At 41.2% G+C, this 23,374-nt stretch overlaps 1 protein-coding gene across 2 annotated transcripts in view; it reads left to right on the forward strand.

Annotated features, from left to right (window-relative positions):
• The window catches only part of LOC121942148 (noelin-2-like), a 37,649-nt gene extending 15,597 nt beyond the window's left edge, over nucleotides 1–22,052 (forward strand). For both annotated transcript variants that reach the window (XM_088075812.1, XM_042485275.2), the window contains 6 exons: nucleotides 1,701–1,856; nucleotides 8,384–8,603; nucleotides 10,817–10,923; nucleotides 18,415–18,591; nucleotides 18,683–18,856; nucleotides 21,142–22,052. In XM_088075812.1, coding sequence (XP_087931938.1) covers nucleotides 1,701–1,856; nucleotides 8,384–8,603; nucleotides 10,817–10,923; nucleotides 18,415–18,591; nucleotides 18,683–18,856; nucleotides 21,142–21,462 — 1,155 coding nt within the window. In that variant the 3' untranslated portion in view covers nucleotides 21,463–22,052. The remainder of the gene's footprint in view (nucleotides 1–1,700; nucleotides 1,857–8,383; nucleotides 8,604–10,816; nucleotides 10,924–18,414; nucleotides 18,592–18,682; nucleotides 18,857–21,141) is intronic.
• Nucleotides 22,053–23,374: the final 1,322 nt, after the last annotated feature.

Below are 23,374 nucleotides of genomic sequence, written 5' to 3' on the forward strand. Positions count from 1 at the left end.
GTTCCTCGTTCTGTTCCTGTTGGGAGGCTTCCCTATTTATGAATCTTAATTAGCTCAGCGTGTCTCTGGAAGTGGCACCTAGATCCTGCTGTGAGTGTGAATGTGTGTGTGAGAGTATGCATGTGTGTTTACTCGTGTTGTGCTCATATTTTTCCGCTCGTCTCCGGCCTCTCTAGAATGTGTTACATGGGGAGATGTGTGGGTGGGTTTTTGCCTGAGTGTTTGTTTGTTTGGTTTGTTTGTTTGCATATCACTTCTGGATATCTGGGTCATTTTTTTATAATGGATTTTCTTGTTTTTCACGCATGTTTTTTCATTCAATATCAAAAGAGATGTGAAGTATCTGGTAGCATTTCAGGATGGTTAATGAGAAGAAGCGGGGGAGTGTTTGTGTCTTTAGAACAGACTCAAGGTGGGAATCTCATGTTTTAAATGGATCTAATGAGAAGCTTCTTCAAAGAGAAATGTGATCCGTGTGACTGTGCATCGTGTTTTTGGGCCAAGGTGGCAGCAATATTACAGGGTCGCTTCACCTCAAACACAGTCTGCACCCAAAAACACATTTTCTGACACCTCTCTTGGTTTTATTTGTCCATTTTTGAGTCATCCGTTCCTGAGATTTCTGCCACCACCTCTTTACAACTGTGATGGAGGGAATTTTTTGCTTGTGGTGCTCATAGCTGTACAAGATTTCATCAAAACTTCAAAAGCAATGTGTCTTTCTAGAATCAGATTACTGTGAAAATTTGAACAGATATTTGTGCTCCCAAGTGGAGGAAATGTTGGTTGAGTCATGAAATACCTGGACTTTAAAAATAGCAATTTCTAGGCCTGTAGAAGTTTTGGGGAAAAAAGAAAATTAGCTTGAAAAATACCTGGATAAGAGTATACCATATTGTGTTTATATGGTGGTACTGTTTGGGCAGATCAGTCAGATTATTTGATGTTTCTCTAACTAGCTCTTATTATCCTGCTGATTTCAACTCAGATTTCAACATTGGATCACTATTTTCAACTGGTGACACTTTTGGGTGTGCTTACCAGTGCTGCTGTGACTGGATGATGATGAAGACTGTGAGTTTTTTTCAGCCCGAGGACAGTCGCATTTAGGTTTAATTTACCCATGGTTGATTTGCTTGGTCGTGGAGGTTGATCTTCCCCCCATGACCACCAGATTTCTTCTTCGCTTGGTTTAATACCTTTTGGCTTGCAATTCAGTTGTAATCAGAAACTTCATAGGACAGTCGATGTATGCAGACCAGTGATCGGATTTAAATTACGGAGCTCGACTCAAGATGTAATGTTACAGGACCCAAGGGACTCGACAGCAGTATCGATAAGCTCAAACATTATCCACGTGCGGGTTTTGAAATAAGTACGGGGGTTTCAATCCCCATCTCTACTCCTGAGTGGAACTATCTGCACAGGTAAATACCACGAGAGATGTGTAAGAAAATGTGTTATGTTTCCAGTTTGGCTGAACTAACCCTTCAAACCTTCCATCACGTCAACACACGGCCAAATTTAACAACAACAGGTGTTTGGAAACAAATAGCAGGTGGCAGTAATTAAACACAGCCAAAAACCAATCATAAGCATTTCTGGCATTGCAGGATACAAACAATAATTACTCATCATATCAACCGTGTGTGTGCGTGCGCGTGTGTGTGTGTGTGTGTGTGCGCGCGTGTGTGTGCCAGGTTCAGAATGTGAGTCAATCTATGGAGGTGGTAGACCTACGGACATCCAGAGACCTGCAGTATGTCCGGGACTCTGAGCCACTGCTGAGAGGAGTGGACGGACGTTTACACACTTACGTCGCCAACCCACGCGCTCTGACGGCTAAGGGCCTGCAGGTAAACACACACACACACACACACACACACACACACACACACACATGCACGCAAAGACAGTCAGACACCCAGACACACACAGTGTAAGACGGTCGCTGTAGGGAACACATAACCTTTGGTGTGAAAACATTGATTTCACGCATGCCAAGCTGAAGTTTCCTGCCTGCACTCAGACACGCGAGCATCTTTCATGAAGGGGACAAAATTTGTCTTGAAGCTGTCAATTCGCTGGCTTCATGTCCGCTGTGTAAAAGTGTCACATAGTTTTGTACAGAAGGTGCCAGCAAAACTGCAGCCTCACTGCACACATTAAGACTTTGAGCTTTCCAAAAAAAAAAAAGTCTGTCAAGAATGAGTCTCACATTTAAATATTAATGATGAAATTTACATAATATTTACACACACACATAAGCAGAGGGAGTTCATGTAAAACATTCAGTCTGGTGTCGGCATTTTAAATTTGCAGGAGAGAAGATAAGATTACCTGGCTGGGTAAGTGTTGCCTTTTATTGAGGGAAATTTAAATGTATTGCACCTCTTAAATTAGGAGTACTAATCTCATCAGTGTGTATTTTCTGCCATGATGCCGCTGGCAGGCATCTGTGCCAACAACAAACCAGCAGGCAAGTGGAAGATTATCTCAAGAGCTATAGAGAATGAAAGGCTGTGGATCTGAGGAATGAGGGTTGAATGATCCTGAACAGTTAAATTAGCTGTGACACTGATGGTTTAATGTCTGCAATTGGCAGCTCAGGACCCCTAATGACACTGAACTAAAGGTAGTAAAACCCTGTCAACTGTCACTACTCCTGCATGTAATTTTCCCAATAAGCATTGGTTTGGAGATGTGTGTCTTATTGGACTTCATTGTGAAAATGGAGCTAAATTTGGGCCGAAGCAAAAGTTTTTTTTAGATATCTAGGTCGCATGAAGTAGTTGTTTCAACAGCATTTCAGTGACTATATTTCAGTCCTGAGTTAGGACATGCCTCAAATTTTATGTCATTTTCAACCAAACTTGTTAAATACATTATATTATTTAAACTTAGAAGTCTAGATGTCTTTTGAAGTGATTTAAATCAGGGCATCCTGGCTCACTAAAACATTATTGGCCAAACATTACACACAACAAAATAAAATTATTGGCTGGACCAGTAAGAGCACCTTATTCTTCAGGGCACAGCCTTATGATACAGTCAGACCAAAGTTCACTAGCAATTACCCTCAGTGAGGAAGGAGGCTAATGTATTTACTTTCACACTAGAATTAATTCATGATTCTTTCACTTTAGATAGAGTCACTGTAATGTATTTATTTATTTATTCATTTATTTAAAAGGATTCCTATGAGCTGATGTCAGTGGCACCAGCCGATCTTCCTGGGGTCTGAAATTCAGTGCGTCATGTTCATCACACTCGTACAGAGGCGTGTGTGTGTGATGTGCATCAGATTCATGAATGAATGGTTGAATGAATGAACCTCTATTTTAAACATGTAAAAACAAAACACACAATTAAAAGCAAACAAGCTATACAGCAAGTGCCATGAAAAAAAAAACAAAAAGACAAATAAAAGGCCTATCCAAAACCTATACATCTATCTCAATTACAAACACTCAAGCTACTTAAACTTCAGGAGAAGGAAGAAGTACACACTTATCTGTTCATACCCCTGTTCATCACAAAAGACGCTGTGTACACTGCATCTGTGCTACCCTATTTTCATCACATATGCACCTCGAATTATGTCACAGTAGGTGTTTGTAGAAGTTCACTGAAGCATCCGCACTGATACACATTCAATAACAATCTCATTAATCAATAGTCTCGTGGTCAGTCCATGAATTAGCCTCAAGGGCCTTCACCAGGGAGTAAGAAAAACTGTGGCCAACACTGGACATAGGTGTGAAATTCACATAAGTAATGTAACATTACATTAAAACAACATTGATTTTTGGTTCACAACACAGGACACAAACTGTGATAACATGTTTAAATGTCCAATTTAGATTGACCCTCCGAGGTCAAACCGTCAGTGTTTGAAGCCCCAGGAGTCTATGAGGGCTGGAGAGTTCACTTAAAAGGCTGGTTTTTCCTCTCATGTATGTACAGTAACTATAAGACTACAGCCAGCACCCATTATCTTAGCTTAGCATAACAACTGGAAACAGGGGGAAACAAATAGCCTGCGTTTATCCAATTGTGATCAAATCTGCCCACCAGCACCTTTAAAGTTCATCTATTAAAACACCTTAAATATCTTTGTTTCATTTGTATGAAAGTGAGGTGTATAAAGAACAAAATGATGTTTTACATAGGGTTATGTTCGGACTGTTTCTTGGCCAGGAGAAGTAACTTACTTGAAACTCTGCTAGTTGCCTGGCAACTGTTACGCTAACCTGCTGCTGACCTGTTACTTCCCAAAATGTCAAATGTGGTTCCTTTAGAAATACCAAACAGCAAACATACACAGATGAATTTAAGAATGTAAGATGCTCATTGATGCAACATTATAGAATAACATCAATATTTAAAAATCTTGAGATGCTATATGAACTGGACAGAGGCTCTATAGGAGGGCAATGAAAAAACAAGCTCACACACACACACACACACACACACACACATACACACACACATACATTACCCCTGACTTCCCCAAATAGAGAGCATTTCCGCCTCCCCATAAATCCATTCTGCCTTTCATCTTTTGCCGAGCATCTTCTTAACAACATCACGGGGCTCTGGGGTCTGTTTTTAAGTTTTTATGCAGTTTGTGTGTGTGTGTGTGTGTGTGTGTGTGTGTGTGTGTGTGTGTGTGTGTGTGTGTGTGTGTGTGTGTGTGTGTGTGTGTTGCTCCTTGGGGGTTTTCACAGTCATAAGCTTTTGCCTTTGCACTGAGAGGCAGAACTGGTGAATATTTATGCGATGTGCAGCTACAGTAAGTTTATCAATAACTAAACAGTATTTTATCCCTTGGGGGAAAGGGAACAAGGGAGATGGAGAAAGAGAGGTCAAATAGAGAGATTAGGATGGACAGATGGATGGAGGACTTGAGAGGAGCTGGAGGAAAAAGAGGAAGAAATGGAGAGAAAAAGATGGCTTATTTCTGTATTACCATTTTCGCCTGTGGGAGGGAGGGGGAGAAGAATGAGCAAAATGAAGTGAGAGGAGAGGTAAAGGTTAGGCAGAAAGAGGGGCAGAGATAAAAGAGTGAAACAGGAGGGGAGAGATTAGAGCGATTAAGACGAAGGAGGACATACGGCAGGGGAGGGATTAGCCAGGTAAAGCGTTTACTATCTAACAGGCCGTGACATTTTCAGCATTTTGTCAAGATTGGTTTTAATGCATATTAATGAACTTACATTTATATGCAAATTATGATGCCAATACCAATCAGTGAGGATGAAGTAGCCCAATTTAAGGTCAACCCAAGCAATCACAAAATTTCCACACTATTCTCTTATGACATGAAAAATAATGGTGCCAAAAAAGATTTGCAAAAGGAAAAGTATTTAGGTCCTGATTTGAAGATAAAAGGGGACGGATTAGGCACATAAAGTGTTTGACTGACTGCCAAGTCTGTTTCCTGGATGTGTTGTTGTGTTTGTTTGCGGGGGTGTGAGATGTTCTGCCGAGATGATAAGCTTTTTGTCTTCCCTTTGACACTTCTTTTAATCTTTTCTTTTTTTTGCCATATCAAATCCAACTTCTCGCGATACACAGCAAACAGTTTTGTGGGGAGCATTTGATGGCGAAAAGACATTTAAGCGTCAACTCTAAACAGAGAAATAAACGGGTGCATTAGGAGGAACCTTTATCCTCCTGCTGAATCACTGAGTCATGTGTCAAACATAAAGTGCATACACTAAATATTGATCTTCATTCAAGCTGATTGCAGAAAAAGTCATTTTCTCCCCATCCACACTGGCTACTTTTAGCCAGACAATTTGAAAAGACCTACTTTCAGTAATAAAAAAAGCTGTCTTTAACTGTTGATGGCAATGCAAAAAAAAGACTCATCTCTCCACTTAACTCTCTCCATTTTATGCTGCTTATCTGGGTCGAAGTGCCAGCAAATGTGCAGAGTAGTCCAGGCGTACTTTCCCTCAGCCACATCTTCCATCTCCTCCTGTGGGATTGCGAGGCGTTCCCAGGCCAGATGGGATATGCCATCCCTCCAGCATTTTCTGGGGGCGCTTTTCCATTTGGCCAACATGGCTCCTCACTCCCCTCACTCGCATCTCTTTTGCACGTCGTAGCGAGAGAGATGCGAGGAGGAGACGCGAGGACGGAAAAAGCAATTACTCATGACGGACAGCATCTCAACTCTCGAATGTGCTAAGATAATTAGGTAGAGGGAAAAAAGTACAAAAAGGGGTTGCATTCCTAAAAGATTGGTCCTTTCAGGTTTTTTCGTGTGAAACTTAAACACAGGGGGAAGAAAACGCACATTTGCTCCAACAGTGCATTCCTTATTGTGTGATGCAGGGTTCCCAAGGTCATGAAAAACCTGGAAAAGTTATAAAATGTCATCATGGAATTAGTCCAAAATTATTGAATGTTTTGGAAATAATGGAATTTTGTTTAGTGTAATTAAATCGCTGATTTATTTTCTGTTGCTGTCAACTTAATGTTACTCTGTTACGCTGTTACTGTGTGACACTTTGTTCACCATCAGACGCCTTTCTTCATTTTCATCCCGCGTTCCATCTCTCCCTTCCTGTATGCTAGTGAGCTGCGATCATGTTTGAATCTGAGAATCTGGGGAAGTGGGAAAAAAAAAAATATATATACACTATAAGTCCTTGAAAAGTAATGAAAAAATTTTACCCATGGAAACAGTAGAAACCAACAGTGAATGTCAATCAACATTTCCAACAGGTGCACCAGGTGGCTACCTGTCGTTAGACCTGCGTCACTGACACCCACTGAAGAGAGCTGAAATGTCTCTGCATATTTTTCCCCTCTGCTGCATTTTCACATTGAAAACTGAATAAAACTTCAAAAAACTTTATTTGGGGCTTGCAACCTCTTTTTGTACCTTTTATAGAAACGAATAAATAAAATAAAAAATAGGAAAATTTGAAATAAAATAAAAATGTATGACTGCTGCTTCAGTACAGATTAAAAAGCTGTAGTGTTATCAGTGCATGATTGAATAGAAATAGAAATAATACCAATAGGGCACCTACTGTGTCAGTGGATAGAGCGGCGCCCCATATACAGAGGTTGTATCCTTGCCACAGCGGTCAGAGGTTCGATTCCAGCCTGGACCCTTTCCTGCATGTTGCCCCCTCTCTCTCCCCCTTTCACGCTTAAACTGTCCTGTCTATTAAAGGCAATAAAAGCCCAAAAAATAATCAAAAAAAAACAAAAAAACACCAATAGACTTATTTTTTTGTAAGTTTTTAGAATAACTCTGTAATTTGTCTGTGAAAGACCACAGATGCCGCTATGATACTTTACAGACTCAGGTAGCTATGAGATCACAATAATAATGAAAGTGTGGCTGTATAGGACTTCATGACTGCATATTTTTCCCAACTGAACCAAAATGCATTTTAAACACAAACTAAGAAGAAGAAGAAAATAACACGAGGAAAAAGGAGACAACATTGCAAGTTTTATGATTCATTCATCATTCAGATAACTGTGTACACACTACTAATCATATATATTTAATGATGAATAAATCACATTAGCACTGTTGGCACTTTTATTCCTGTTTGCTCAGGTAGTTTGACCATTCTGCAGTATTTAAATTTGATTTGATTTCCCTTGATTTCTGAAATTTGTCTTGCATACCACTACGTACACTGTTTCACTTAAATACACATAAATACAAAATAAAACATTTAACCAAATAACGAAATCCATACTACAAATGCTGCATATCACATCAGACATAAGGAAAAATGGATGCAGTGCAACAAATGAATTATTCCCTATAACATTTGGTGTTCGATCTGGGCACATTGAGGCTACTTGGAACCCAAACTCGTAATCAGTTGACAGACTGAGGAACAAAATAGTTCCTCAGTCTGTTCAATCCTGCATGTGGGACTCTAAATTTTGCAGTAGCATTAATTTTAAAGTAATGCCGATTCCACAACAGACAAAATGTTAACTAAACAGAGTCGCATTGAAGTACTGCTGCTTTCTCCATACGATACATCTGTGGTTCCTCTGGAAGCATCCTCTCTGCTCACTCGATCACTTTGCGGGTCACAGGCTTCATGATGGAGGAGAGCGGACAGGAAGAAGCATAATTAGCTGAATGGAAAGTGCCTCGAGTTTATTCTGGGGTCTCTTCATCCTCAGGGAAGTAGTCACACTCAGAGAGCGTCCTGACATAAAGCATAAACTACCTCAGATAGCTGTGAAGGAGCACTGGGTTTTTTCTGAGCTACCTTAGGCAAAAAAGGGAGAAAAAAAGAGATGCTTTATCAGATTTAAGCACATTTCTGGGGACCTGATCCTCTCTGTTCAATTATTTTATTTCTTCCTGTCTTTCATGCACCCACAGGAGTTAAAGGGCCAGATGTCTCAGCTCCGACCCCTTCTGTCAGTGGTGGAGCAGTACAGATTGGACTTGCAGACGCTGGCCACCCTGCGACTAGAGCTCCTCAACCTGTCAATCATCCTGACATCCATTCAGGAAGAAATAGGAGCGTACGACTATGAAGAGCTCCAGCAGAGGGTTTTACTGCTGGAGACCAGGCTACACAGCTGCATGAACAAACTCGGTACGTGATGTAGGGACGGTATTACTGAGTAATACACAGAAAAGTATTACTTATGCTGCTGTCAAAATAACACATGAGATTACATAAGAAAGTCAAGTACATGACATGTTTGGCATTCAAGCGGTTTCAAGGGGCTCGCCACAGATTATACACATGAAGACGAGTTGATCTGTCTCGAGTCATACTCAGCCTGGGAAAATAGTTGTGTAATCCATTTTGTGGCTCTGGAGGGAGCTTTTTAAAATCTGAGAAAAATAATCCTGTTGATGTCACTCAGATTGGACTTGAGCCTTGAAATTGTTAACAGAAAAAGTTTTGCTATGAACCAGAGCGGTTCAGTTTGAAATGTGTGGATATTTGCCAGGCAGGATGTTTCGGCCTCTGCTTAACCATTTTTTACTGTTCCTTTTTAAACTTGTAACCCTTTTTCTTTAATGTCCATCTCACTCCAGTCATGTCTTTTTTAGAATTTTGTGGTAAGGAAAGATGTGTGTTTCACGGTTCATGCTTGGGGTATGAATAAGTTTATTTTTAAAAGACTTCATGGAATGTTGGTAAATTTAATAGCGACTGGCTGCAGGTGTTTTGCTGCTCATAAATAAGCTGGCCAGGTGACTTTAACAGGCAACATTACTGCCTGCAGGCTGGAAAAATTAACAGATATTGTTGCTTCACTCTAATAATCTTCACTTTTTAGTCCTTCCAGGTTTTCACAGGCTGTTATTGGTATAGTTGCAGCCTGAAATGCCTGATTTCACAGCAGCTCCTCTAGAAAAATGCAATGCATGTTTGATTTTAGTTGGTTTTGTTTGTTTGGTTTTTGCTATAAAATTGACGGGGGCAAGCGAAAATTGCAATACAGGTGTGATGCTTTCTCAATTTCTGAGTCTTTTATTATGAGCATTCAGTGTTGCCCACAATCTGTTTGTGATGGTGGGGGGTGGGGGGGGGGCAGCACTGCTGATTGTAGGCTGTCGGCTGTTGGTTCTGCGCAGCGCTGAAGGACTGTTTCCCTCAGCAGCTCTCCTCCTGCTCTCTCTGCCTGGTTAGCATGAGCTAATGCATCAGTGGCTTACATCCAACATTTACCCAGTCCCAAGAATCTCTCTCAGAGTCGCTGAAAAGGCTCAACTCGGTTTTTAAACACATTATAACTGTTGACTAACGTTAAGGCCCTGACACACCAAGCCATCAGTCAGCCTTTGGTCAGTGTTGGACAGTCAGTCAGTGTCTGTCGCCCAAGTTTCTGCAGTGTGTCCCGCACTGTTGGCCCTTGTCAGCCCTATTTGGCTCTTTTTCAGCTGATTCAGCATGTTGAATCGGCTTCGGAGACAGCAGAGCCTATCCGTGACTAAAATCACTCTGATTTGCAGTTAAGCTCAGCACATGAGAAGAGAAACGAAAGTGAGGAAAGTAATCAAAGAGCTGAAGTCCAGAGGAGGTGAAATTGAAACAAACTTGTTATATCAGATAAGACTGTTTTCCTTAAGCCATTGAGCTCTTAAGCAGTAATGTGTCTTGATGATTTGTGTTATTATTCACAATTATTTATGCACGATAAATATGCTTTATTCTTTTAACATTGGAATGTGTTGGTATGTCCTAATGGGCTAAGTAAGTAACGGTATAACAGTCTTCCTGTTTTCCTGTTTTTAATACAGATTATAGACTACAGATCCCCGTGTGGAGAGTTATTTCCTCTCACAAAGATACAGAACATACAGTACTTGCTGGTTGGCCATTGCTTGTCGTCTTTGCACTGTGTTCATGAGAAAGTATTTGACTGAGACACAGGCAACACGAGCAACACAACAGTCAGCTTTCATCCCACTAGTTATGTCTGTTTGGTGTGTTTGTGCCTTTAGCTGTGTGATGCTAACAGTTAGCCTTGTCACTGTGTGTGACTCTGCCCGAAGCCAGAAGCTTGTGCTACTGCAGCCGTAGTCTCATAATGAGCAGAGAAACAGTGAGAGCAGGCCCAGGAGGCCCTGAGCGAATCAATATGCTGCGTTTAGCTATACAGTGAAGTGAAATTTGACCTGTAGTAAGCAGTCAAATTTGCAGTGAAGTTGCAGTGATTGGACAAAATTGCAAGGTTGTGCAGAATTCACAGGATTTGGCTGAATTTGCGTTAATATTTTGCGATCGCAAAACTTACTTTTTTGGGAACTTCGTTTCAGATTTTACACAATATGTCTTACCTTTGTTAACAGGTTGTGGTCGTCTGACTGCAGTTAGTAGCCCAATCACCGTGAGAGCTTCGGGGTCCCGCTTTGGATCCTGGATGACTGACGCCATGATTCCCAGCTCCGACAGCAGGGTAGGTGAACAGTGTTTGTCTTTTCGTGTTCATGCTGTGTGCAGCAGGTGTTGTGAATGTGGTCACAAGGTAGCTGAGCTCTATATTTTTCTTAGTGTATTTTTCTGTCTTCCTGCTTTACTTCCAACATGACTCCTGTGTGCACTTTGTCCTCACTTGTTACAAGCTTCACCCATTTCCTATACACACACACATACACACAATTTCTGTTCGACGAGTGCATATTAAGCTAGTTGTCAAGGCGACTGTCTCCCAGTTGCCAGGTGTGATTTATATCGCCATGGTGACCCTTGCCTGTTCCCTATTAGAGCCTTTCCCTGGTGATGAGAAGGAGCTATACACAGCAGCAGTATCCCAGTTATTGCCCCCTGTGTTTCCCAGTTACTAGTGTGACTGTTACAGTTATAGGTTGAGGCTATTTCCTGGTTCCAGTGTCTGTTTGTATATTTGTCCCAAGAATAGGAAGCTTTTTCTGTCTCCGTCTGTTATTGCTGTGTACTCGATGTTCCTGAATCTGAGGGTGACATTCAGCAATGCTGAAGTATTGCATTCTATACAAATACAGTAAATGTTTGCATTATAAATAAGCCAGTGAAACTATAAAAAGATGTAATCTCACTTAAATCACTTTTATCTTGCTTTTATCACGCTTAAAGAAACCCTGTGGAGTTGTCTTGTAAACAGACTTGTTGTGTTTACATTTAGTGTTTCTTATTTAAATGCACTGTGTGTTTCCTCGAGGCCTAACAAATGTGTTGGATGCTGGATGCATTTCCTTTCTCATAAAGCATTTGTAGAGCAGAATTTCTCGAATATTTTCACACTTGCATTGTTTAAACTGTTTATGTTTTACAGAGAACTGGATAGCTGTCAGAGCTGGGGCAAGGGCAGGGTTTTGTAGGGCTGTTCCAGTGCACAAGCTTTTACCAGTTTGATTTAATGCAAACCAGCTGAACCGGCATTTGTCCCTATGCCACGCTCTGCAAATTAAAAAGTAGCCTACATCAGCAACCCATGCTGACGGCATCATGGCTCTAAATCCAACGTGTATTGCATTAGTGATAAGCGATATGACTACGTGATTAACATAATATTGTGTTCAAATGTTTAGAAATGGACTAACAAAGCCACAAGGGAGTGACAGGCTGACAGGCAACATGAGGGAGATCAAATTTCAGTAGAGGTCAGAGGGGGGAGAGCACCGCATTTTGTGTTTGTTTACTTTAATGTGTTTGGGATGCTGAAAAGAAATTTGGCAGTTTGTCTCTCAGTAAAACTACAACTGTGCAGGTATGGCAACAACTTTTGTCAGATGCCAAGTTTCCATTTATATGTGTCATTCGCTTTGAGAGTGTGTTTGGATTGAGGGATTATCTATATATTACCTTCCTATGTCTCTCTAAAAACCCAAATAATGTGGCTGGAGGGAGATTGCCATGGAGCTGAAAGTCTCTGGTATAATACTATTGCTAATAACTGGCTCCATTATATGTCATTTCTGGTAAATATCACACTATAAAATATTTTCTCTGTTTGAAAAAATACAAACATAGATGGCATGAAGGCCACTTACACGTATTTTAGGTCCACAGCTGATACTTACATGATTTGTTCCTATGATGTAACAGATGTTACCTAATGCAGCTCAACAGTTTGACACTCATTTGCTGTCGTGAAACTGTCATTATTTTTTTCGCTCAGTGGTGGCTCTTGAGTCAAGTGCAACACCTGTTAAAGTTTGGTATCCTGGTCTGGTCAGGTGTTTGGCTCAAGGTCATTATTGTAAGGTTGGGCATTGAGCATCAGAAACATCCCAAACCAACTGGCAAAAATTATTACATCAATTTTTGTCTCACATTTTTATTTACAGAACAGTCATATACATTTTTAAAAAAAATGTTTGTGAATTTCTAGTATCTTAATCTGTATCTTATCATTTAAGAAGTGTGGGACTAGTGCCACACGCACACACACACACACACACACACACACACACACATATGCTGTAAGTAAAGTCATTCTCATACATCCTTTGGTATCCATGACTACAGTGTCTGCACAGGGTCCCAGTTTGGCATTTATGAATTCTTCATTAGCTCATCAGTGTGTGAATGTGTGTGCATGCATTGTACTTTGCACACTCACACTCACACACTCACACACACACACACATGCCTGCACACACCTGTCGCTGTATTTGAGAACAGCTGCTAAGGTGTGGATATCCCCTGATCTGTCAAGATGTCTCTGCTGATAGTGTGTGTGTGTGTGTGTGTGTGTGAGAGAGAGAGAGAGAAGAAGAGAGAGGAAGTGGGGCCTGTTGGTGAAGAGGAGTGTAGCAGGTGGGGGAATGAAAGAGGGGGTGGACAGAAAGCGAAGGAAACAAAGAAAGTATGGGGGAATCGAGGACAAGGTTGATCAAAAGAGCAGCAGTTGGGAAAGACAAGCAGGATGGTATAAAATGAGCATGGGAGGACATGAAAAAGAAAAGACAACAGGGAGGAAGAGGGGAAAAAGAGGTCAGTATTTAAAGGGTCATTGGTTGCTGTAATCATTCTTTTTCTTCATACGAACTGTGAAGCGACCTCCTCTTAGCGTGACTCGTCTGTAATAAGAAAAAACATCCACAATCCTTGTGTTGTGTAAAAATGCTTGCAACAGGGCAGCTGAATATAATGAGGCTGTTGCAGTCAGATTTAAACGAATCAAGTATGAAACTGCAAGATGAGAAACTATAGTTGTGTGCATTCTAAATATGCTTATCCCCTTTTAAGTTTGACACACAGTTACATATGTCAGATATTTCGAGATTTGGAAGCTGTGTACATCAGCTCCTCTGCGACCTTTACAGAAGCATAATTACAGCTTTAAAATGTAATCTAACAGGATTTGTATGTTTGCATTTGACAAGCCAAAGACGGCATCAGATGACAATGCATTTTGTTGCTGCACTGTTGAAGAAACCTCCTCATTTCACTGCAAAAACCTAAATAAGGTGGCAGTTGGGGGGAGGGAGATCTCCGTGGAGCTGAAAGTTTCTTGTAAAAGAGCATCACTAATAACAAGCTAGGCTACTTACTGTTGGCTCTGTTATATATCATTTCTGGTAGATATCACACTATAAAACATGTTTTCTGTTTAGAAAATAAAAAACGTGGTAAGAAATCAAGTAGGCTACTCACTCATCTTTCAGTGCTCAGCTTATATTTGGTTTGTATACATGATGTAACAGATGGTACGTCGTGTGACCCAACAGTCTAGATGTGCCACTCGGGGGCGGCTGCTGAGTCAAGTGCATCACCTGGTGAAATTAGGTATATCGCTTTGGTCTGGTGTTTTGGAGTTAGCAACATTAGCAGCCACCTCTATATTGAGAACCGTGTCCAGACAACTCATACGGTCCGAATTTCGTGTAGAGCCCTGTTAAGCAACAGTTTTCAGGAAACCATGGCAAAGTGCAATTTTCTCTGATATATCAGAGAGAAACTGTTAAGGAAACTCTGTGTTGAGCTTTTGTTTTACTATGTGTATTTTGGTAGTTCTGCATTAAAAAGTAAGTGATATGACCCTTAAAGATGCCAAAAGATGCTGCTCTGTCGACCCAAGAGTCACTGAAGTGCTGCATGTTCTGCTGTCAGTGTTCAATCAATGAGATGTAGAATGATAGTTGAACACAAACCACAACAGAACTAAAACACAGCAATATATATATATATATATATATATATATATATATATATATATATATATATATATATTCTAACTGAACTGAACCACAGGTGTGAAACTGACCAAATGTGAGGGAAAACATAGTGCAGGTAATGATGCACGTTTGCTCTGTTTAACAAGATGCATTTAAGACTAAATATTTGCACAGAATAAGAGCTTGTTCTCTGTCTTTTACAGTGTAGTTAAACTTCGAAGCGATCACTTCAGTGCATGAGTTTTGTTTTAGAATAGACTTCAAAAAAATCCGAACCTATCCTTTAGGGAAGTATCAGAGTACGCCAACTGGGAAGGTACAAAAAGAAGATGGTGCGACAATCTGTAAAAACCAAGGTGTGAGTTCATGAAACAGCAAAAAGACTCCCCACTCACTTTCTAACACGCACCGTTCGCTGTATAATCAGCGTCTGGGGCTTGTTTATATAAAGCAAATGGTGCATTCAAATGCGAGACGATTACAGCTGCCAGAAAACAAAGGGACTCCAGTTCCTTTGAAACACTGTTTTAAAGGGAATTAAAACAGAGAAAGCTTCATCAGATGAGCTGGTGAAGCAGGGAGAAAAATAGGTTGGAACGAGAAGTATTTAGAGAAGAGGGTGTTGGTGGTAGAGAGAGCAATCAGTCTGTTTCATTGTCTTTGCAAACCTCAAGCTAAGGCTCAGTTAAACACTCTGCTTTTGAAGGCCCTCAGAATCAGGGCAATCAGTTGCCTTTGTCCACAGGTCTAATTCAATGTGGATTTTAAATATTGCGACCTCAAATTAACTGTAATTTTAAAAACGATGCTGCCACTGCAGAAGAGATTTCTTCGACCAAGAGAGAGAAAAAAAAGATCCTTTTCATCTGCTCCCTCCTTTTTTGCAGAGGGAATAACGAGCATCTTTTTTGCCAACAATGCTCTGTCTTGCCAAAGCTCTCTGCCCTTTTCTTTCATCTATTTCACCTCTTGTCCCTCTTTGGGTAATTAATCCTCCATGCTGTCGACGCTCACTTTTCCTCCCATCTCGTTTCTTCTTCTCCCCTTCGCCTTCCCTCGTTCTCTGTCCGTTTGTTTTACCGGGGCTCTATATCACTGATGGTGAAAGAGAAAACTATCTAGCAGATTTTAATAGCTGTGGCTAGCAAGTGCTAGCTTATTGGATTTTAACTCTTTGTGAAAACTGTTTCTTGCTTACTCGTTTTAAAACAAATATTGACTTGATGGCTACATGCATGATATCATGATAAGAGACTGAAGCTAAAGCTGCATGTCCCAGGAAATAGTTGGCATCATCTCCGGTTAATGATTCATATGGAGGAAATAAAAATGAAGAAACAGCACTGTTGTTTTATTCCAGGCTAAAGCTTGTTAGCTCTCGTATTATCGTTCAGTAATGATAAAGGAACGTGCAACATCAGGTGTGTGGATGTATGCTTTATGGTTACATTTTCAAACTGCATGTTTCACTTTTACAAGCGGAAAATCTTTGAGGCTGACCAATGTGTCTGACGAACATCACACAGTCAATTAGCTACCTGTAACAGTCATACAGGGTGTACCGACAGGGCCTCAAAGGACGTCTTTACCTGAGAGTTTAGGATTGACACCGGATCAGTTACCACACAGATGGGAAAGTACTACCCAGTGGCTGCGTCATTTCTGAACATGTCTTTTTCGTATTTAATCTTTAAAATGTAATTTAATTTAAAGATAAGACGGAGATTATGATTAATGCTTCAGATTATGTAGCTCCAGAGGTTGCCCCCAGTATTGAGTCCCTTTCCGCAGCTACAAGGTCATATTTTAGGAATCTTGGTTATTTTTGATCAGGCCATGAATTTTGATCACCATATTAAATCGCTGACCCATGCTTGTTTCCTACAACCAAGACTCATCGCAAAGCTCAGGTCTGCTGTGTCTCGAACTGAGCTGGAGATGATCATCCGTGCATTTGTGTGGCAAATCATCTCTAAACCGTCTAATAACTCAGATACAAGAGGACAACACACATTACACCTGTTTTGGCTTCTGAACACTAGCCTCCCATCAGGTTCAGGATTAATTTTAAGATTATTGTTCTCATGGGGGTGCCTGGTGGCTCAGTGGATACAGCGGCGCCCAATATACAGAGGTTGTGTCCTCGGCCCTTTGCTGCATGTCCATCTCCCCCTTTCACGCTTTAAAAACTGTCCTGTCAAATAAAGGCAATAAAAGCTCTTAAAATAATCTAAAAAAGATGGTCAGGCGCCTGAATACATCCGTGAACCCTCCCGTCCCTGTATTGCCAGTAGACCAGAAGTCTTCTGACCACGACGTACTGGTTATCCCACGTTCTAGACTTAAAACAAAATGTGATCTTGCCTTTAAATAGTAGCTCCAACACTATTTATCTCTCTTTTCTTATGTAGAAACTCTTCAAAAACAACTGAAGACCCATCTTTTCAAAATGGCCTGTGTCTCACCCTAATGTGTCTAGTGCTCTTTGCTTTTCTCTTGGTTTGTTTCTTTTTGGGTCCTCAGTAGCTTGCATTTTGCTCCAACTTTATGGTCTTCTGGCCTTTAGTTTTTATTGACTGCCTGTTTTATCGTTTATTTATTGTATTCTGTGAAGCACTGTGGGTTTTATTTCTGTGAAAGTTGCTATATCAAATGAATTAATTCTTCTCATTATTATTATTAAACATGTAGTCTGGTAATGATGGCCTCCTTGGTTTTTGGAGTTACTGGTGCAGTGTTTGCAAACATGCCTGTTTGAAACGAGCCGGCTGCTTGGCCTGTGGTATCGCTGCTTGCAGCTGTCTTGAGAACCGCTCGTCAAAACACCTCGACATTTGATACTGCGCTTCCTCAGGTACTGTTCAATAAAAACTGCCATGGCATAGTTGCATCCAATGGTAATGCCAGAGTCTGCGTGTCAACAGAAGCATAGTTCAGAAAGTTAGATTCCTGATGCTTTGAATATTTGAGTTTGCTACAAAATAACAGTTCTGACCTCTTTTCCTCATCTTTCTTGAATGTATTGTAGCAGGCGACGGATAGCGAACTGTACCCAGCACACTGCTCGGCGGTGTAACAGTTAATTGGTGTCCCTTCTCAGTACACAACAGAGTGCATACTTCTGGCGGCACGACTAATGCATGTGTCCCGTAGATCTCAAGAGCTTACACTCGACACTGCACTTCTTCAGGTCCTCAGCACCCGCCAAGTGTGAAGTCCATCGGATGAATGATTGTTGAGATAATCAAAGGACAGACAGACTTCTTCCATTTTAGTTAGATGCTCCACGTTAGGTGACTTCAATGTTTGCAGTGTACTTTAAAAACACACTTTTGCTTGTATTTTGGGTTTAGAAAAGCTCCTTTTAAAAGCACAACCCCCTAAACTATTTGTATATCGAGTATCACAGGCACTTTACCCCATGCACACCTCTTCAGCATTTAGAGAAGTCAACAGCTTGATGAAGCTGCTGTGCCGGGTTGCATTTGCTGAGCTATGGTTAAACGGTCGCTGCTGGGGTTCAGAGTTTAGCACACAGTCAGTTAAATTAAATGTCTGTTTGCCGCCACTGATTTCATGAGGTTAAGGTGTGCTGGGTCCAACAGAGACAGAGTTAAGTACCAGCCAAAAGCCAAACACCTTGTTATTATCTAATCATGCTGCTGGTGAGCGTGGCAGGTGACCACGATGGGTCTCTCTGAAAATTTAACAGAATCTAATGCTTGGTGGGTTTGAATTTAGCATCCTGTGTACAGAGGTAAACCTGTTTGTCTTTGTTTCTCCATCAGGTGTGGTCAATGGATGGCTACTATAAGGGCAGGCGTGTTTTGGAGTACAGAACCATGGGGGATTTCACAAAGGGGCAGAACTTTGTGCAGCATCTGTTGCCGCACCCCTGGGCAGGAACCGGCCACGTGGTGTACAACGGGTCACTCTACTACAACAAACACCAGAGCAACATCCTGGTAGGAGACCTGCTGGAACGGAAACACAGGAGAAAAACAGTTTGATAATCAGATGAACCAGAGTGAGAGATGCATGCATCTGTCTTTCCAGGTTCAGTACCATTTCCGCTCCCGCAGCGTGTTGCTCCAGCGCAGCCTGAGTGGAGCCGGCTACAACAACACCTTTCCCTACAGCTGGGGAGGATCCTCTGACATCGACCTCATGGCGGATGAGATGGGACTCTGGGCTGTATACACCTCCATCCCAAATGCTGGAAACATCATGGTACAGTCTGTGTGTGTGCTCCCGCACTTAACAAAATAACAAGCAAAGACAATTTGTTTTAACTGTTATTTGAATACGGTACATTTAATGTTTAATGACTGAAACTAAATCCAAACCCACTGATGGATCTGTTCCATTCAGAAGTTACTGCTGTCAGCAGATTTGCTTCACCTTTCAGAAGTTATAAACTCCCACGCTTTTTAAAAATCCATTAAAACTGATCTGAGACAGATTACTGCATTGAATAATGTAATCTATCATAAGGAGCAGCAGGTGTACTGCAGATTTTACTAACATGAGTTTAATTCACTGTTTACAAGAGATTTTCTATATTATGGAGAGCTTGTTACAACCCCCCACTTGCACCTAGGGGACAAGAATGTGTGTGTCTCTGTGTGTGCGTGCGTGTGTGAGACGTAAATCTAAAGGTTGAACGGGTTTCAATAAAATACAAACAATTCAGTCGGAAATTAAACATCTTCGGGTTCACCAACATAATAAACTAAACACAATTCTTCCATTTCACAAAACTTAATAACTTCCCCGAGTCCCTGTGTGAACAAGGGAGAAAATGCAGGACGCAAGAAAATTTAGGCCTTCCTCAAATAACGTCCAGTTATAGTACAACAAATACTATGTAACATAATTGACCATTTCACTAAACCCCTCCCCCAAGAAGTGACTGTTCAATCATAAGTTTCCCTCCAGAGTCGTTACATATACATATATTATTTACATATATTGTTTTTAACATTAAAAGTCACATCCCAGCCACCCAACTCCTCTAAAAGATAAAGAACAATCCCACAGCACCGGCATGGAAGTTAAGGGATGTACTGCTGTGGACGAGGTCTCAGCAAAACATATTTTAACCACGTCGAAAAATCAGTTTCAGTTGAGGTTAACACTATATTCGAATATAAGCTCCTCTTTACTTTACACAATAGCTGATGGAGGCAGTGGTATAGCAACAACTCTGCCGTTCAGTGGAGTAAAATGACTGTTTTTCTCAATGGAGTCTGGTGTTTTTGATATAACAGCTTGAAAGGCAAGGAAAAGCAGTGAAAATATTCTAAATACAGCATAGAATTAATTCATTCATTGATTTTCTGTAACCGCTTGTCCTCGTGAGGGACAGAAAACAGGGAGAACATGCAAACACACCAACAACAGAAAGCAGTAACCCCAAGGTCCAAACTTTGCCCCAACCTGGGTTTGAACCAGGGGCCCTCTTGCTGTGAGGTGTCAGTGCTAACCACCACACCACTGAGCCGACTTTTTCAGATGTCTTGAAACAAATCAATGAAAGCAGAATTTTCTAAGTGCTGTTTGATTGTATGTACGTGACGCCGCAGTTTTCTACCCCAAAGTTATTGTAAATTAATTGTAATGCGATCTATATCATAGACTGTATAAATGGAGGCATATCTCTACCTGCTCTGGAGTAGCTTGACATACTTCCATCAATAAATTGATTCTCCCCCGGTGCATGTATACTGGGACAGGGACAGTGATCCAGTTAAATGGCCTGATCAAGCTATAACTGTAGCTCGACTAAACGCACTGAGTGATGCCCTGGAGCCAGAGCGCTCCCTCACTTAAGACTCTGTTACTACTAACATCAGAGCGCACACAGTCTTTACACTAACAAATAACCATCTTTTCAAAATCCCACAATCATGTAAACACTACCAAAATAGCCGTCACTAACGTACCTTTTGGTCTTTCAGCCTAAATCAACTCCTCGTCCCACCGGCAGTTACTGCTTTCTGTTGTTGGTGTGCTCTGTGTGCTGCGTGTGGGTAGCTGCTGAATGAGATCCTGCTCTCTTGGTCTTTGTTTCAAGTGTTGTGTGTGCTGTGCTACCTCAGTCTGCGTGTGCTGCGGCGTTAGAGGTAAACAAAAGTCTGTCCCCGTGGAACACAAATGTACATGAAAACATTTCGAAAAAGTCATGGGACTTTGTTGTATATACTGAAGTTGTTACAGCGATAACTTTGGATAACCTTTGCCTGATGGCAAATTAATTTTCTGTGGCCGTCAACTTAATGTAGTTTTAATATGTGTTGATGTGTGACGTTTTGTTTCCCGTCATGTACATTGTTTTCTCACTGAGTTTGTCTCTCTCTTTTTTTATGCCAGCTAGCTGAATATACTGTATGTTTGAATAAGTTTGAGCTTGGATCTGAAATGTTTGGATAAACAGGGACAAGTGGGGCAAGAAAAACAAAAGGGGAACTCTGGCTCTGTGATCTCAGTGACTAATTCTTTCTCTCTGTATGCAGGTGAGTCGTCTGGACTCCCGCTCACTGGAGGTCATCCGGAGCTGGGATACGGGGTTTCCTAAGCGCAGCGCAGGGGAGGCCTTCATGATCTGCGGCACTCTGTATGTCACCAACTCCCACCTGGCCGGGGCCAAGGTACACTTTGCCTACCACACCAACTCCTCCACTTACGAGTACACTGACATCCCCTTCCACAACCAGTACTCCCACATCAGCATGATGGACTACAACCCCAGAGAGAGAGCGCTGTACACCTGGAACAACGGACACCAGGTGCTCTACAACGTCACACTGTTTCACGTCATCAGGAGTGATGGATAAATCGACACGTAGAAAATGCTAAAAAAAGAGAGAGATATTGTAGAGACGGAGGTGTTAGGTTGTTTATGGGTACTGCAACTTACAACACACACACACACACACACACACACACACGCACGCACACACATGCACACACAATGGCCATTCACATCGACAGGAAAGCAAGTACTGTCTGTGCTTAAATTTGAATGACTTCTAGACTGCGAGAGCTCCCTGAGCTAATAACTAGTCACAAAACACGGTTGTCGAACACATGCCTTAAGGTCACAGACAGGAGTATTCATCACGGAGAAGAAGAATATTAACTGCTTCTGCTACAGGGACGCTGTTAGAAAGAAGTCAGACAGTTTGAGCTCATCCATATTCTGTTGCGTTTTATTCCACTTGTGTCTCAAGAAGTAATTTTGGAAGTTGTGGTCGATGGTTGAAAAAAAAAAAAAAAAAACGCAGCTCGTGAAATGAATTTCAACTCTCTTCAAATCTCGAGCTCAGACGACGGACCTGATGGAGATATTCTGGGTTTGTGATGTGATCGTGGACGTGTTCAGTCAGCATGGTTGTTCATTCAATAAACATTACTGTCAAACTTTGCCAAGACTGCTGTCTTGTCTGTTTGGGAGCAGATAGAGTAGAAATGAGAGAAATCCATTTTTACCTTCTTTACAATAACGTAACTACTTCACAGAATCTAGATATCGGCTCAGTAATCCTAACATGTAACAACCCCACCAAAATGTTACAGAAAATTAACAATATTTATTGCTATAAAAGTAGGATTGGGTATTGAAACCCTGCGCTAACATGGCACTGGTCCTGATACAACTGGTACCTACCGAACTGAATCATAACAAAGATTTCAGTGCCTGATTTTGGTGCCAGATTGTGTACGTAGCGAGACAGAGCGAGTGCGAGCGAGAAAGATAGATCAAGCAAGCGATTGTGTACGTGTGCCGGTGACAGTGAGGCTGCAGCGGCCGGAGCAGAGAATGAAGTCAACTGTAGTTATGCAATGTGTGAACAGTTTAGGCTTTTTGTCCGTGAATAAATTTAACAACTCCTCAACTCCCGAGCCAAGCTTTTGTCACCTGCTGTTAAAAGTGAAGGAGGTTAGCACCAAAGTTAGCAACCTGTGGTAGCCTCCCAGGCTCTCTTAAGATGGACTGTTAAGGTGGACCAGTTCTTCTCAATCTAGTGACAGTCTCAGCTACTCCGAAACCGATTATAGAGAAATATGTGTCTGCTGATTCTCATTACAGATCCCAAAACAAAATTTATTTTGTTGTTAGTAGTCCTAGAACTGTTATTTAGTATCAATTATTTTAGTCGGGTTTGTTTTTATTTATAAGGTGAATTTGTCAATTAATATTTGGATTTATCCATATTTGTGTATTACGTATATTGTAACAATTTCAAGTTTAAATTTGCTTTTGCAATAAAAAAAAAACAGTTCTTTAGTGTCTTTAACTGTTTTGTCATCAGTATCAGTTCAGGCACAGTTTAGGTACTGGTACCGGTTTAAAAATGTTGTTTTAGCACCGGTAGAGAGAAAAAAAAAAGATACCCAACCCTATATAGAAGAGTAACTGACAGATCAGACAAAGAGAAACAAATACCAAAGGCCAACCATGCAGAAAGCCCACCAAAACAACAGAAAGCTTACCCAACCGATACGAAACAGCGCTACTGCTGACCTTCAACCCAAATCAGAAGTAAAATAACAAAGGGGCTTTGTGCCAGTGGAAGATGATCTCTCTCTCTGCCCTCTGCCATCTTTACTTCACAGACATGCAGCCTCAATCAGCGCAGATGCTCTCTTTTGCCCGTCAGTGTCTGGAGAGGTGAGACGATGACGTTTCAGAGAAGTGAAAGGAAAGACAGCAAAACAGAGGGCGAGGAAACGCTAACAGACACG

The sequence above is a fragment of the Plectropomus leopardus genome, chromosome 3, assembly GCF_026936395.1.
Source record: "Plectropomus leopardus strain MGB_pleo_1.0 chromosome 3, ASM2693639v1, whole genome shotgun sequence".
In the NCBI taxonomy this organism is placed as follows: domain Eukaryota; kingdom Metazoa; phylum Chordata; class Actinopteri; order Perciformes; family Serranidae; genus Plectropomus; species Plectropomus leopardus.